This window comes from Camelus ferus, chromosome 11 (genome assembly GCF_009834535.1).
Source record: "Camelus ferus isolate YT-003-E chromosome 11, BCGSAC_Cfer_1.0, whole genome shotgun sequence".
Taxonomy (NCBI): domain Eukaryota; kingdom Metazoa; phylum Chordata; class Mammalia; order Artiodactyla; family Camelidae; genus Camelus; species Camelus ferus.
In genome coordinates this window covers 29,879,344-29,896,401 of record NC_045706.1, presented here as the reverse complement: position 1 = coordinate 29,896,401, position 17,058 = coordinate 29,879,344, and the positions used below count along the sequence as shown (strand labels likewise).

General features: G+C 36.4%; 1 protein-coding gene across 1 annotated transcript in view; it reads left to right on the top strand.

Moving 5' to 3' along the window:
* Positions 1 to 4,438: 4,438 nt before the first annotated feature.
* The window catches only part of HELLS (helicase, lymphoid specific), a 37,923-nt gene continuing 25,303 nt past the window's right edge, over positions 4,439 to 17,058 (top strand). The window contains exons 1-6 of the mRNA XM_006174377.3: positions 4,439 to 4,836; positions 5,263 to 5,384; positions 10,335 to 10,457; positions 12,794 to 12,850; positions 15,412 to 15,448; positions 15,535 to 15,599. Coding sequence (XP_006174439.1) covers positions 4,806 to 4,836; positions 5,263 to 5,384; positions 10,335 to 10,457; positions 12,794 to 12,850; positions 15,412 to 15,448; positions 15,535 to 15,599 — 435 coding nt within the window. The 5' untranslated portion in view covers positions 4,439 to 4,805. The remainder of the gene's footprint in view (positions 4,837 to 5,262; positions 5,385 to 10,334; positions 10,458 to 12,793; positions 12,851 to 15,411; positions 15,449 to 15,534; positions 15,600 to 17,058) is intronic.

The following is a 17,058-nucleotide window of genomic DNA, read 5'->3' as shown; positions in this document are numbered from 1 at the left end:
GTTTGCTTACTAACAGTGCAATTGCAATAGAAGTGAGCTCCTTGGTATTTTAAATAAATGCAGGAACACTTGGTAAACCCTGATTATGTACCAAGCACTGCCCCTTAGTATTTTGATAGGCTGCATAAAGTTACAAGGCATGGGAACTTAGCAAAATTGCATTTCTTTCTAAACATTCTACCATTTATATTGATTTTTCTCTCAGTTCCAACTAATAAGGCTCTATTTTGTGCATTTCATGGGTTTATTTTCTGAAATACTCCAAGAAGGAAATTTGACTTTAAAAAAATTGCATTGCAAAAGTGTTTCATTTGTTGAACATTTAAGTAAACAGTACTTTCCTTATTTAAGGTAAAACTGATGCAGGAAAAATGAATATGGAGTGAGAGGATGGCTGTGTTTCCGGTCTCTGTTGAGTCCCTGGGACATGCCCAGCCAAGTGTGGATCCTTGGCTTCACGCAGGAAAGACACAGTTGAGTAAACGTAGATTTAAAGAGATACATACCCCATAGAGTGCAGGCTATTTCAGAAGGCAAGAGAAAGGCCACGAAGTGTCAGGGCTGGGTGCTGTAAAAGTAGATACACTCTCCATAGACAAAGTGCAGACCGTCTTACTCAGAAGGGAGAGTGGCCACGAGGTGTGGGGGTTGTTAGTTTTTATGGGCTCAATAGCTTCATGTGTTTACAAGTGGGAGGATTATTCGAACTACTTTGGGTAAGGGGCTGAGATTCCCTTCAGGAATTGGGCCACTGCCCACTTTTTGACCTTTTATGGTTAGCCTTGGAAGGGTCATGGTACCTGTGGAAGTGTCATTCACCATGCTAAAATATTACAATAAGTGTATACTGAACCTCAAGGTCTACAAGAAGCCAAATCTCCTGCTATCTTGAGCTCAAGGTCTACTGGGAGTTGAATTGTCTACCATTTTGGTGTTAATTGCTGTGTCATTCCTTGAATGGCTGTGCCCTGCCCCCTTCCTTCCTGTCTCAAAATGACTTGTACTATTGCAATATATTTGGAAAATCATTGTTATAATAAAATGTAAATGATAAACTAATACAGATGTGAAGAAGTATATAAAATTGACAACAATGGGGTATATATGTTTTCATTTTTCGTCGTTAGGTTTAGGACTACATGTACACAATGGTATTATAAAAGCATAAAGTGAAGGCTCAAATTTTCTTGTTCTAAACAATATTGATAATACTGTAAGTACATGATGTATTTTGATTATCACATAAATCCTAGGTCTTTTAATTTTAGCATCTATATTCTTAAACTTTGAAAGGGAAGTACTAACTTGATTAAAACATTGATAGATGGGGAAGGGTTATGGCTCAGTGGTAGAGTATATGCTTATTAACATGCACAAGGTCCTGGGTATTGAAAATAAATAAATAAACCTAATTACCTCTCCCCTCACAAAAAACAAACAACAACAACAAAAAAGGAAAAAACAGATTTGGTAGATTGTAAAAGGCTTTGAATGCCTGTGTTTGGACTTTTAAGGTGAAAAGATGAATTGGAAAGGGTTTGATCAGACAGGAGGGAAGAGGGCAGGGCACAGCCATTAAAGGAATGACACGGCAATTGAAATTGAACTCTCAGTAGACCTTGAGGCCCAAGATGGTGGGAGATTTGACTCAGTAGATCTTGAGTCTCATTATACGTTTATCGTAATATATTAGCATGGTCAGTGACACACCCACAGGCGCCAGTTCCGAGGCTGGCCATAAAAGGTCAATAAGTGGGTGATGGCCTAATTCCTGGGAATCCCAGCTCCTTCCCCAAAGTAGTTGGAACTGTCCTCCCACTTGTAAGCATATGAAACTACCTGCCCATAAATACTAACAACCCCTCACCTCGTGGTCGCTCTCTCTTCCCTTCGGAAACTACCTGTACTATGCAGTAAGTATCTACTTTTACTTTAAACACTCGCCCCACACCTCATGGCCTCTCTGGCCTTCTGAGATGGCCTACACTCTTCCTATGGAGTGTGCATCTCTGAATAAATCTACTTTACCCAGCTATGGCTCGCTCTTGGATTCTTCTCTGTCTGAAGCCAAGGATCCTCACTTGGTGGGACGGGTCCCAGGGATTTGCCCAAGACCTGGGACACAACTATCCTTTTGTACCCCATTTTTCCTGTATCAGTAGGGTTTTTTAAATTCTTAAATTACACAAAGTGATTTTTAAATAGTATTGCAATAAGGTAATTTGTCATTACTTAGTTGTAAATATTTCTTATGATTTGATTTTTAAAGCCACTTATGTGAGCCTTTGGAAGGGTATTTAAATTCTCATCAAAATTTTATTTAGACTACATGTTTTATGATCTTTCAAAAGTGTGAATCAAATCCTATCATTCCTTGTTCAAGACCCTCTAGTGAAATTCCTCATTATAAAAATCCAAATTCTTTACCCTGCTCTACAAGGTCCTATATATTCTGGTCTTCACCTATCTCTACAATTTCAACTGCCACTCAACCTTATTAACTTCACTGTGGACCTAACTGCTCAAATCTCCCAATTTTCTGTCTACCTAAGGGCTTTTGCTTTTCCTTCAGAAATGTTCTTTGCCTAACTCTTTGTATGCCTTGTATTTTCTTTTCATTTAGGTCTTTGCTTAATGTCACTTGCTCAGAGTTGGGCTTTCTCTAACTATCCATCCTCTACCATTCTCATGACCTTACTCTACTTCATATTTCTTTATTGTCATCTATTACTTATCACTAGCAGACAATTATTCTATATAGGTGTCTGTTGTTTCCAGTACAGTGTAAACTCTGAGGTCAGGAACAATGTCTTGTCTTTTTGGGCACTAGCTACTGGCTGTAGCTTCTGTTTGGACCACTCTTCCCCTGGGCTGTTTGCTGCTTGACATTTGGTTCTCAGCTTAAATGTCTGTCATTTTCTCAGACACCTGATTACTCAGTCTGCCTATGCAGTTATTCTCACGTCACTCTATTCTAATATTTTGCAGAGTACTTCTCACACACACTTATTTGCCTCAACTCCTGGAATGTAAATTCCATTATCAACAGGGATCTTGTCTGTCTGGTTCATTGCTGCATAGCACCTAAAAAAGTCCCAGGTACCCAGGAGACATTTAAATGTAGACCCTTACATAAAAGTGAAAGAATGAAACTTTTCACAGCCACTCTGAGGCTGCACGGTGGTAAACGTGTCAGGAGATGCATCAGTGCAACTTGTGTTAAGCGTGGGGTCACATGTTAGATGAGATTTCTGACCTTTGAGAAGCAGATGAAATTGCCTGGAATTCCATCCCATGTGTTTTTGGACAAATCTTCCCCATTCAGTCTCTGAGGAATTAGAAGGGAAGCAATTGTTGGCCCTGAGCTGATCATTGAAATCTGTAGAGCAAATGCTACAAGGAAAAAAGTATACAGAGAAAAGCAACAGATGAAAGATTTTGAGACATGGGGCACCACTGAGTTCAAAAGAAGACAAAAAGATTTTCAGTACATTAGGGGAAAATCCTATAAAGTCAAGGGGAAAGAAATTTTGGAGTTAGTATGATGAAGGTCAAAAATTTTAGTAATGAGAGACTGATAGCTATGGTGGTTAATTAGAAAGAGGTAGGATTTAAGAGTAATTATTAGTGGAAATTATAGTTTACCTTAATACTGAATTAGTTTTCAAAAGACCTGAGTTTGGCTACTGTTTTACCACAAAGTGACTGCAGGCTCTGGGCAAGTCAATTTATCCTCTGTGAGCATCAGTTTTATCACCTGTAATGTAGGAATAAAAACAATTTGCTCTGCTAATCTCAGTGTTATGAGGTTGCCGAAGATGGTTATGAGGAATGTGCATTGTAAACCCTTAAACTTTGTACAAATACAATTATTAAAGTTGTTGGAGTCAGAAATGAAGGAATCACGTGGTTACATGGCTGGTATAGAATAAATCCTGAAGGTGCGGGGGTAGGAGTAGGGGTGGTGATACAAGAACTTGTTAAAGGGGACTGCTGGCAATAAAGAGTGGGATTGAAGGCTGAAGTGAAAACCAGAGACAAGAAAAGCCCAGCTCCTTCCTTTAGGCACTCTAATTACTGGTCTATTGAATTCCTGAACTTTGTCTTTTCTACTGGCCACTCCGCTTGGTTTATCACTGCACTCAATTCTCCCTTATCTTGAAACAACTTTTTTGAACTCTACCATAATCTCATTTTTCTCTCTACCACCCTGCCTACAAATATCCTTTCTTCTGGGTCATTTCCACTCAAAATGTGAACTGCAGGTGGCGGGCAAGTTTGGCAATATTTGTTTCTGACGTCTACACCTCGATACTCGTACATCTTTCCTACCTAGAGGATCATCGGTTGTCAGGATTTAATCACATCAGCCAGAGTGTGAAGGTGCCTTACAAACTGTTACGAGCGCTACTGCACTAGCTCGGCATCATCACCAATTACATAAGGAAACTGAACCCTCCGCGGTAGTCAGGCTCGTTCGGTATCACAGAGCCAGTTAAAAGCTGACTTCTTCAACAGAACCCAGTTTTCCCAAGACCGAGGTCGACACAAAAGCTCACCGTCGCTCAAGTGGGTTCCGACGGAAACCGAACTTCACCAAATCTCGCGCCTCCCAGACTCGGGGGCGTGGTAGGGAGCACGAAGTATCGCGAGATGACGGCGTTTTCCCGCGAAGGAGAAGCGCGCGTTTTTCTGTGGCCGCTCACTTGGCCGGGAGACTGGGACCGGCAGCGGCTGTGAGGAATTAGCGGGTGGTGTTGAGGGACTGAGAGGAGGGTACACGGCTCCGGAGTGTGTGTCCAGCCATGCCAGCGCAGCGGCCCGCGAGTAGCGGCGGTGAGTGGGAAGAACCTGCCTCCGGGCGGCGGCACCCGGGGTGAAGGGGGGTGGCGGGCAGCATGGAGACTGCAGCCGAGTTTTGCCGGGACAGCCGACCCCGAGCAGAGACTGAGGAGGAGAGTAGGGTTACCCACTCTGTGGGGAGTGATTGGAGGACACCGGGAATTGCACATACGTGCGTGATATAGGAGCTTTTACGCAGGGGAGCCGCATTTTCCCGAACACCCCCATATGTAAACTGGGGTCCGGGCAACTTGTTGACATTGTGAAGTAACCTAAAATGTCTAGGATGCTGGCTTCCCCGTGGGGCTTCAACTTCTATCTTAAGTACATCTGGGAAGGGGAGGAAGGTTATTTAAATTCGGGAGCGGGTACTTGGTCACTTTTTAAAACTGCAGTTTAAAAGCCTCGTCCCCTCCACAGGGTCCCTCGCTCCAGATATGGTTGAACAGTCGAAGACGGCCGTGATTACCCCAGCCATGCTAGAAGAGGAAGAACAGCTTGAGGCTGCTGGGCTGGAGAAAGAGCGGAAGATGCTAGAAAAGGTAATTTAGCAGTCAAGTTCATCCTCGTGAAGTAGTAACCTGGAGCTTCCTTGGAGGCGTGGTCTTGTTCTTCAGTTTACTAGTCTGGTTTTTTTTTTTTTTTAATGAGCTTTATAAGGGGCTTCGGTATTTATTTGTATCTTTCCCGATGCTATCTTTGAGAAACCTTTGCACGAGCTTTGAAAGATGCTTCTATGAGATAGTCTTGGTCTTTTAACTGGCTTCATCTCTCTTAAGTGAGCATGGCTTGTTTAGCGCTTATAATTCTTCCAAGGTCGGTAGTGAATACGTTTTGAATTCTTTCAGTGCGGTATTTCCACCTTGCTTTTTGCTTTCTTTTCCGTTTCGTGGGCAATTGCTAAGTAAGATCCTTTAGGTTAAAATGTGAAGTACTTTTTCAATGAAAAGTTATTTTACTTGTGGTTTTCTTGTACAGTCTTTTGTAGATTACTAAAACCAGTATTTGACCTCTTAAATTTAATTTTTAAGTTTGTTTTACTCCAGTAATAATGTCTCATCTTACGGCTTGCTTAATTATTGCTCGTGCAAGAAGAATGATACCTGTCAGCTCTTACGTACTGCCTACTAAGTAATTTTCTTGTAATAATTTATTTAGCCCAACCAATACTATGGTTATACCTAAGGTAATTTTGATATCTACACTTATGACGAAACTGAGGCAATGAGGTGGGGGGGGGTGTCACACATTAATGAACTCAAATTTGGCTGTCTCCAGAGTTCTTGTCCTTAACCCTATACTTCTAAGGACATTGATACTGAATTAACTCCATGTAATTACAAAACTACTTAAATTGGGAAATAGTACACTCCAAAGACATAATGAATTAGTTGGTTCCCTGCTATTTTTTATCAACAGTAATGGTTTTGTTACCATTGTTAATACCTCATGATCATTTATTGTGAGTCAATCATTGTTCTGAATGCCATGCATGTATTTACTCATGGAATCCTCAACTATTCTATAAAGTAGATACTATTATTCTATAAAGTAGATACTATTATTAAACTCATTATTATTATTATTATTAAACTTACTAGTATTACTTTTATTAAAGTATTCTGTAAAGTAGGTTCAATTTTCCTTTCATTTTACAGATGAGGAAGCAGATACCTAGAGGTTGCTTGGGGTCCCACTGCTAGTAAATGGCAGAACACAGATGTTAATGTAGGCCATGTGGTTCCAGAATTCACTTTTTAACCACTTTGCTAAACTTTGACTCCAGTAAATGCTAGTTCTGTTGTTACTGATCATCTGTAGTTGACCATAAGACATTAAGGTAATATTTTAACACTTATTAAGGGACTTGAGAGGTCAACCTTGAACCACCTTTACTATACTCTGTGAATTCTGATATTATTTTGTTACACAGTATTACTATTAATTACTTGATCCTTTCTCATTTTGTTTCTTGGGGGCACATCACTTAACTGTTCTGGTTTTGTAGGCTGTGCACCTGCAAATAGTAGGCAATGGTGAATGTTGAATTTCTAACCAAGGTAAAAGAATACTTTATAATGTATTACATAACATATATGATTATATTAAAAAAAAATACTTGCTAGCATTGTAACAAGGTGAATTGTAAAGGATGATTCCTGGGTCAAGTGTCCAGAGTATAATCAACTTCAGAGGTTGTAAGAGTGATAAAGCCTTAATTTTGAGTCATGTACTTCACTTTTATAACCCATGAAGGTTGGTAGGTAAGAAAATATTTGAAGAAAGACATGGGATATAATAAGAACACATTTCCAGAATGTATTAGTTCAAGTGAAAAAACATTATTTTCACGTTTTAAAAAAAAACCTAAAAATTTATAGTACCATAAATATTTGCTGATTACACTAGGAGTCAAAGTAACTTCTACTCTGAGTGAAATATTTAAGCTTTTGAACAAGCATTTTGTAATCAGCTCTAAAATTTTTTGCAATTATTAGTGTTGAGGGATAGGTATGTTATAACTAGACTTTCTTTAGAATTTATGCATCATAGAATTTTAAAAAGCAATTTTTAATCCATTTTTCAATCTTTCCATGAATAAAGTGTATAGCTCTTTCTTTTCAGTCTTACTAACACAAGGGTGTAATTTGCTAAAAACCTAGTAGTATTGTGGTCCATTGTTATTACATGGTCTTTTTATGTATAGGTATTGAAAGAATTTGATTACTTTTTGTCTTTGGAGCCAAAAAATTCACTTTACAAAAGTAAAGATTCCTTTTATTTTGGGAGAATACAGTGTTTATGGGCATATATTTAAAAGTACTTAAGAGAAGAAGAGCTAGCTTAAGTTCTTAATGAAAAGCATTTACTTTGCTTTAGGAAGTTTTGTGAAGAGCCTGGAGAGTGACTTTGACATTCATTTGCTACAGTTATTTTCTTTGACTTTTCACCTGCATTTCCTTTTGAAAGAAGTCATTGTTAATCTAGAAGACTTGAGAGTAGCCTTGATGGCTGTTTAGTGGGGGAGGGGGGACGTAAGAGTTGTGATGTTTCTTGGAGAGAGAAAAGGAAAATGGTTCATATTGTGTAGACTGAAGTATAACTCCCCCTGCCAAAAAAAAAAAAAAATCTGGGGTTGGTGTTGGGAGAGGTAATGGGGTAGACAGTGGAGAATTTATGCTCTTGGTGATCATTGACATCCTCTCTCATCATCAAGAGAAGCTTCCTGCCAGGCACTTAAGTACTTTCCACAGATGGGGCTACAATTTACCTTAATATAACAACTAATAAAATATAAGTCAAGAAGGAGTAATGACACATGAGAATATTTGCTACAAAATTATTTTGAAATACAGAGGACTGGGTTTATAGGTTAACCCTTGGCATAATGTTCTAATTATATTATAAATATTGTTCCATGATTGCACCATAAAGCTTTAATTACTTTAAAAATGCATGCTTATTTATTCTGAACAGATTTAAGGCAGCAGAAATACCTAAATTAAGGACAGAGTATTTTAACTAAAAATATTTTTTAAAGTTAAATTTAAGAATTCATTTGTATAAACTCTTATATAATTTCATCTCCCCATTTATAATATCCATTTCATTTTGTGAAGGAAAAGCCGGGCTGGGCCTACTCGCAAATCTAAGTGTAACAAGTGTCGGATTACTGACCTGAGTTCTGCTGGGCTAACTCGTAAAACTAAGTTAATAAGTGTCGGTTTGCTGATTCTCTGCTCATGTTTTTTGCTACCTAGCCAGATTTTCAGAGAAACATATCTGGCCTTGAAATGTTGGTTTGCTGCCTCCCTGCCTCTACTTTTGTGATAATGATGCCGCTAAAGCTGTTCCATGCCTATTAGCCAAATACCCCAAGCTTGTAATTAACCCTGTAAAACCTCATGTACACGTCTTGGAGGTGCTCAGAGCTTCGGAGCAGAAGCCCCTCTGAGCCTGCCGGCGTAATCTGAGTACTCCAGCCCTCCGAGTGGTGCTTGTTTCTTGCTGGCCTGTCATTTCCGTAGCATTTCAACTGCCTATTGTAATCACAGTAGTATATTGGTAATAGTAAAAGAAAGGCTGTCATAAAAGAACTGAAAATAGTTTTATGAGATACGAGCAGATTATCTGCATGGGTAAGATTATGGGTAATTTTTAAAAGAATTTGAATTTTCCTATAATGTGCATGTATTACTTACATTAGATTTATTCTTAGGTGTCTTTTAAATTGTCACTGCTTTTGTAATAGAAAATAAATTTATTTTGAAAGAAAAGTTAGTGAGATGACATAACATTTGGGAAATCCATTATACAGTGGTGTCTGATTTACAGAGTCAAGCCATAATCACTAAATTAATACACTCACACACTCTAAGTCTCAGGAGTAGAATGCTGGTTAGTAAGATTTGCATATATTCAACTCTCACTTGACTCACTTTGACCACTTAATGCTTTTCTTTTGAGTTCAGATTAGTGTTGCCTTGGCACATTATGAACTGAATTTGGCCTGTGCTTTATGTAAATAAAGTTTTATTGGAACACATTGCCTATTTGTTTATGTATTGTATATAACTGCTCCTATGTAAGAAGGCAAATTTAAGAACTGGCTGTACAAACCGTATCATGCTCAAATATTTAAATATTTGCCCTTTGCCCCTTTACAAAAAGTTTGTTGACTATTGAACTATACTGTTTATTTGTTGCTTTTGTTTTCCCTGTTGTGCCCTCTGGTATTGTTCTTTTAAAATGTTTAACTTTTCTTATGAATTGAGTGAGGGGTCCTCCTCAGCTACTAGACTGTATACTGTTACAAATCAATAGTATGTGTGAGTAATATGGAAAGCAGAGGTTTGTAAACGGAAGGTGTATACAAGTGAAAGATAAAGCGAAGAGTATGAGAGTAAAAGAAAGCTAGAAGGTAAGGGCAAGGCACAATACTGAGGAGGAAAGAAGGTTTTAAGAAATTATCAGTAGGTTTAACATGTTGAAATATTTTCACAATATAGTTTTTGAATTCTAAAAATAGATATTCTAGCCCCTAGCCAGTGAAATTATCTTTTAATTCCAGTGCTCTTTCAGATAAAACTGGTATATAAAGTTTTTCTTTTCTGAAGTCATTTGGTTGTTTTAAAACTAAAATTTAACTTGATTTAAATATTTACTTTCTAACTTTTATTTCAAATATTTTGAAAATGTGCCTTTAACTCTCAAATTTCAATATTTTGATATCCGTGCTATATCTTACCAGATTGCCTGTTGAACCCCAGAATCATATTTTTTTTTTAGCTATTTGAGTTTTTTGTTTGGAAGATAAACCATTTTTAATTTTTAGTAAATGAATTTAATATTGTAAAAATAATTTCATTAATTACAGGGTACATATTAAACCTAAAGAGCATTTGTTTAGCCATGTTTGTTATACCTTATGCAAAAAAAATCAATGTATGTCAGAAAACTTTAATAATTTTGGAAACTTTCTCTTTGGATAGGCTCGCATGTCTTGGGATAGAGAGTCCATGGACATTCGATATCGTAGACTTCAACATTTGCTTGAAAAAAGCAATATCTACTCCAAATTTTTATTGACTAAAATGGAACAGCAACAATTAGAGGTATGTGATTGATTACAGCTAACATAGCTTACATTTTTTATAAAACAGCTTTATTGGCATACAAATTACATACAATTAAATGCACATATTTTAAGGTTAGAGTTGGATGAGTTTTGACCTGTGTAACCACCAACACAGTCAAGGTAAAGAACATTTCTGTATCACTCTGAAAAGTTCCCTTTTCAGTGATCTTCACACCTAGCCCCGGAAAACCACTGATTTCTGTCACTATAGATTAATTTTCTAAAATATTACATAAATGGAATCATATGATAAGCACTTTTTGTGTCTCGCTTCTTTTGCTCAGCATATTTTGAGACTCACTTATGTGTGTTTATTTAGTAGATCATTTTTATTCCTGAGAAGCATTCCACTGTATGAATATATCAATGTTTATTTTTCTAGTCACCTGTTGACTCATTTTCATCCTGTCCAGTGGTATTTTTTGGATGCTAGGAATTGTGAATTTTACATTGCTCAGTCCCCTTTTAAAGAATTGCTTTATTAAAGTATAATTGATATACATAAAACTGTACATATTTAAAATGTATACCCATGAAGCCACCACAATCAGGATAATGACCATAACCATCAATTCCAAAAAATTCTTCCTGTCCCCCCTTTTAAATGAGATATTATTGACACATAACACTATATTAGTTTCATGTGTACAATATGATTCAATATTTGTATAAGTTATAAAATGATCACCACAGTAAGTATAGTTACCATTGTCAGCACACATAGTTCAAAAAAATTTTTTTTTCTTAAGATGGGAACTTCTAAGATTTTACTCTCTTAGCAATTTTCAAATATGCAATACAATATTATTAAATATGGTCACCATGTTGAATAGTATGTCCTCATGACTTTAGTTTATAACTGGAAATCTGTACCCTTTGACTTCCGCCCCCAACCACAGATCTGTTCTCTGAATCTATGAGCTCTTTTTTTTTTTTTTTTAAAGATTCCATATATGAGTGAGATTTGACTTCCCTTGTCTGACATATTTCACTTAGCATAATACCCTCAAGGTCCGCCCATATTTTTACAAATGGCAAGATTACTTATGGCTAAATTTCTGCCCCTTTTTAATTCTCTTCCATCCCTCACTTCCTGTCTTTTCTCATATCCTGTCTTCATCACCGGATAGCTACTGGTCTCCTTTCTGTAATTAAAGATTTGTTTGCATTTTCTGTTGGTGGTAGGTTCTTTCAGCTTTTGTATGTCTGGAAAAGTCTTCATTTACCTTCATTTTTGAAAGGTTTTCTCCTGGGTAGAGAATTTATTTATTTTCTTATTGCTTCCTCCCTCCCCTATGCAGTATTTTAATGATGTTTTACTGCCTTCCAGCTTATGTTGTTTCTGACAAAGGCAAAGTCCTCTTGATGCTCTACAAGACTGTAAGAGTCTGGTTGCCTCTCTCAACCCCATTACCTTTCAGACCTTGTTCTGGGGGTGTTCCCTGCCTTTTGGGCCTTTTTGCACTGGCTGTTTTCTTCTTGGAACCCTCCTCTCAATAGCTATCTGCCTGGCTTACTTCATCATTATCTTCAAGCTTTGGCTTAAAATTTTTCTCAGTGAGGCCTGCCCTGACAACCTTAGTTACCTGGCACCTCCAGCCTCACACTTCTGATCCCTTTTACCTTGCTCAGTTCTCCCCATTGCATTTATCACCTAAGACTGTATAATTTATTTATAGTCTGCTAGATTGTAGGAAGATTTGCTCAGTTAAGAGGCTTTTCCATTTTGGCTGACAGGAATGTGAACTGTTCTTGATCCCTTGTGAGCACAGGGATTGTTCATCTACTTTCTCGTTGTTCTGTTCATGGCCGTGGTTTTCTCCTTCCACTCAAGCTGATCAGTACTCAACCTGAGGATGCCACTACAGATCTTCAGCAGTTCTTCTGTGTGCAGCTCTCTCCTCTCTGGAATTTGACCCTGGTTTGCTAGCTCCTCTGAGTTCTGCACACTATCTCCCTGACGCAGGGAGACTGTTGAGCTTTATTTGGGTTCTCCCTCCTTTATGTGCACTTGAAAATTGTCTCCAGGCAGTAAGCGGGACAATCAGAAGATTCACCTCATTTGTTTCCCTTCTGTCAGTGTTTACTATTCTTTGCTGCATGTTGTCTCAAAGATATATTTTATCTAGATTTTAGTTGCTTAAGGCAGGATGGTCAATCTGCTCTCTGTTAGTCCGTAAAGGTTTGAAGTGCAAGTTCTTCCTTGTTTTTAAATTTTTATAGTTTCTTCATTGTGAACTTAAGTTATTTGAGATGTGCTTTTCATACTTTGCATTTTCTATTTGTGATATTAAGAAGAAATTATCTTAACAGGAACAGAAGAAGAAAGAGAAATTGGAGAGAAAAAAGGAATCTTTAAAAGTTACTAAGGTAATATATAGTAAGCTAGAATATTTTGTATATATACATTACCTTAAATATTGAAGATATTCTTTTGAATTCTTTTGACTATTGATTATGTATTTAATTTTAACCTTTATCTGATAACCTATCTTTGTTGACTGTTCCTATGCAAATCTATAAAATCTGTTTCTCAGTATTTTAGATGTGGGAGAAGAGCTAAACTATGACCCCTTCAATTTCTTATCCTGTGGACTATTTTTCATAATAGTAAAGTTTTACTTTCTTACCTGGGAAAAATCTGCAAATATTTTACACCTCAAGGCATTTTATAAGTGGCCAGCTCTTTTGGAGCCTGTAATGATTACTTTTTTATGCCTCCAACCTTATCACATCATCTTGCAGCCTTAACAATAATCTCAATTTGTATCTGCAGCAGTGGAACCAAAATTAAAACAGATAATACATATGATAATAGCAGCTCAGATAGAACATTCACTAGGGATAGCTTGAATTGTAGATGTGATCTTCTTTGGGAATATATTTTAACATGAGGCTGTTTAATGCCATATTGATAAGGATTGTACAAACAACACTTGTGCTAGTAATAAGAGAAATAAGAAAGGTAACATTTATTGAGTACTTACTATGTGTCAGGGATTGTTCTAAGCTTTACATGTTTTTACCTAATTCTCAAAGCAGCTCTGTTAAGTAGGAATACTGTTATTACCGCCATTTACATACAAATAAGCTAATGCAAGGAGATAAAGTGCAGTCCATCCTCCTTATTTATAGATTCTGTTTTTGCCAATTAGCCTACTTGCTAAAATTTATTTGTAACCCCAAAATCAATAGTTGTGTTTTTGTGGTCATTTACAGACATCTGCATGTGCAGAATGGCAAAAAATTTGAGTCTCCCAATATGCACATTCCCAGCTGAGGTCAGACAAGGGAGTCTGCCTTATTTATAAACAAGAGTTTTTCATGGCCTATTTAATGCCATGATTTTTGCATTTTTGTGGTTTTGGTGATTTGCTGTTGAAAAGGACTGTCAGCCACATTGTGCTGAACTACTGTCTAGTGTTTCTAATGCAGGAAGGCTGTGATGTGCCTCATGGAGAAAATATTTGTGTTAGATATGCTTCCTTCAGGTATGAGTTACAGTGCTGTTGGCCCTGAGTTCAGTGTTAATCAGCATATATTTTAAGTGAGATGTTTTTAAACAACAACACACATAAAACAGGGTTATGTATTGATCAGTTGTTGAAGATGTGACCATTGGTTTGCAGGAACTTAAACTTGTATTTCTTCTAGATGCACTGACACAGTGTTCACTAATTCAGGAGTCACAGTGACTTTATAGAACACAACTTTATAGATTCATAATCGTGAATGAGAAAGGTCACATATCTAATAAATAGTAATGCCAGGATTTGAACCCAGGATTAGTTTCAGACCCCACACTTGTATACTAAACTGCCTTTATTAGAAAATATCAAAATGTCAATAGGAAAAATAGGTAGGATATCTTTTAAGTCCAGTTACTTGATTCTTAGTGTGGTTAGTGGTGATATTTAAGTACCTAATAGATAACTTTGCAAAAAAAAGCAGTTATTGAAAACTGATGTTTGACTAAGCTGTGAATTCAAGGGACTTATTTTGGGTTTTTGAAGAACATACCTACTTAAAGATAATTTTCCTGGCTTAAGCATTTACTCACTATACTTCAACCTTTGGACTTAGTCCGGCTAACTTCACTTTCACCCAGCTAACTTTTTATACCAGGTTTTGGTTTTTTCCCCTTTGTTCTAAAAAGTGTTAAATATTGCCTACTCCATTTCCCTGGTCTCTTTTGGTATTTTCTTTTCTTTTCTTTTTTTTTTTTTTTTTTTGAGGAGGGGGTTGAATTAGGTTTATTTATTTATTTTTGGAGGAGGTATGGGGGACTGAACCCAGGACCGTATGCATGCTAAGCATGCACTCTACCACTTGAGCTATACCCACCCCTCCTGGTAGTTTCTTTTTTAATCCTTTAAATTTTTTACTTTATTTTAAAATTTACCTTATTTTTTCATTGTTTTGATTTTTCATACATGTTGTCTACTTTTTCTTTTCCAGCTTTCATTTTGAAACTTTATTTTTGGACATCTCTTTCTTTCCCTTATCTCCCCTCACTAATATTTTTTCAGTCAGTATTCTCTTTTATGTCTGTTTTCAGTTGTATTTAACTTATAAGTTGTACTGAAAATGAGTACTCCTTTCATACCATGCCCAATGAATATCTTCAGCATAAACATACAGTTAGAGAAGATATACATGGAAATTTCAAAATAAAAATACCTTCTCTGTTTAATTTTGAAGTTTCTCTTACATGGAAGAAAACTGAGGAAGTAGGGTCTTTGGGAGAGAGATGTGGTTACAAACAAGTTATAGTAGGGAAATACAGAAAAAGGTTACATATTGGTAAGTATAATAGCGAAGAGTTGTGGATTTGGTGCAACTTGAAAGAACATTTACCTAATCAGCGCCTTTGAACATGTAATACCATAGAAGTCTTTAAGGAAATAATAGTCTAAATCCTTGTTTTGTAGGGTAAAAATTCCATGGGTGCAAGTGAGGAGAATACAGGTAAATTTCCTTTTCTAGTTTTGAAGAATATATGTTAATATTTTTGCTTTAATTACTATCAAAAATAAAATGGTCTTTTTTTATAGTTATGAGAAAGAAAAGAGGAAGAGAAGATGAATCATACAATATTTCAGAGGTCATGTCAAAAGAGGTAAAAATAAAGGGGGAAGGGCCCATAAGATTTGATGTTGAGTAAAACCTACTGTGGGTTTTGAACCACATTAAAGCTGTATTGATTACTGTTGCTTCACCTGGCTTTTCAGCCAGATAAGTGTTTTAGGGAAGAAGATGGCACCGTCTTCCTGTTTGTTAAAGAAGCATGAGCTTGGCCTAATCAGAAATGATTATAACTCTTTGTAACCTCAAAACCATATCTTAAGAACTTTGTTCCTTGTTTGAAGACCATTAAGAAACTAAAATCATAAATTCATTTCTAAAACCAGATCCTTTTTTCACCTTATTGGTGCCTTATTAAATAGAAATTAATTAAAGAGCATCTTCAATTTTGATAGACCCTAAATATTCTTTAGTCATAATTTAACGTCTTATTCTTATATTTTAAATAATTTTAAACTTTTTACCTGCTACATTTTTCTTTTACCTGAAACTCAAACTTTTCATCTTTATAAAGTATAAAATATATTGGCTTTACTGTAGAGATATACTTTGATATTTTCACTTTTTTTCCATTTAAAAATAATAGTTAGGACCCACTTAATTTATTATGGAATACACTCAGCCTGCAGTTTGGAAAACACTATTAATGACAAGTATTGAAGTTTAGCTAAGCACATAGCTGTTATTTTATTTATTTTTCATTTTTCATTGACATGTAGTGATTTACAATGTTCGTTTCAGGGGTGTAGCAAAGCAGTTCAGTAATACATCTGTATATACACACACATTTTCAAATTCTTTTCCATTATAGCTTATTGTAAGAAATTGAATATAGTTCCCAGTGCTATAAAATAGGTCCTTGTTTTATATACTATTTTATATAGTAGTATGTATCTGTTACATAGCTGTTATTTTAATTCATCAAATGTGTGTGGCATATCTGCTATGGGCAAACTTCTAAGTTGATGAGATCGATTAGTAAAGAAAGGGAATCACTGTCTTTGCCTTAGGCTATATCCAGTGAGAACTATTTAGAAGTAAGTAGTCAAATATAATTGGAAAAATGAATGCTTTTGAGTATAGAGAGAGAAGGCTCTTAACTCAGGCATGAGGTTCATAAAAGTTTCATCGAGGAAGATGAGACATAAGGGATAAAAGTTAAATCATTTAAAAGTGAGGGTGGGTTAATAGAGAAATAGTGAGCTACAGGGAAAATAATGGGGAAATGTTCTAGGAAGAGAGAACTTTTGACAAATGTCCAGAGGCAGGAAAGATCCCTGCAAGTTCAAAAAACTTAAATTTGGCTCCAGTTTGTAAACGAAAGAGTGGTGAAGGATGTGGAGGTAAGCAGGTTCAGGAGTTTAGAAGGTTTAATTTTTAAAAAGAATACTTCATAGTTGGTATTGTTTGTTTGATTCATTCACAAATTGTTCTCCAAAAAGATTCAGCTTATCTAATCATTTTAAATGACGACTCTTCTATCCATTCTTTAT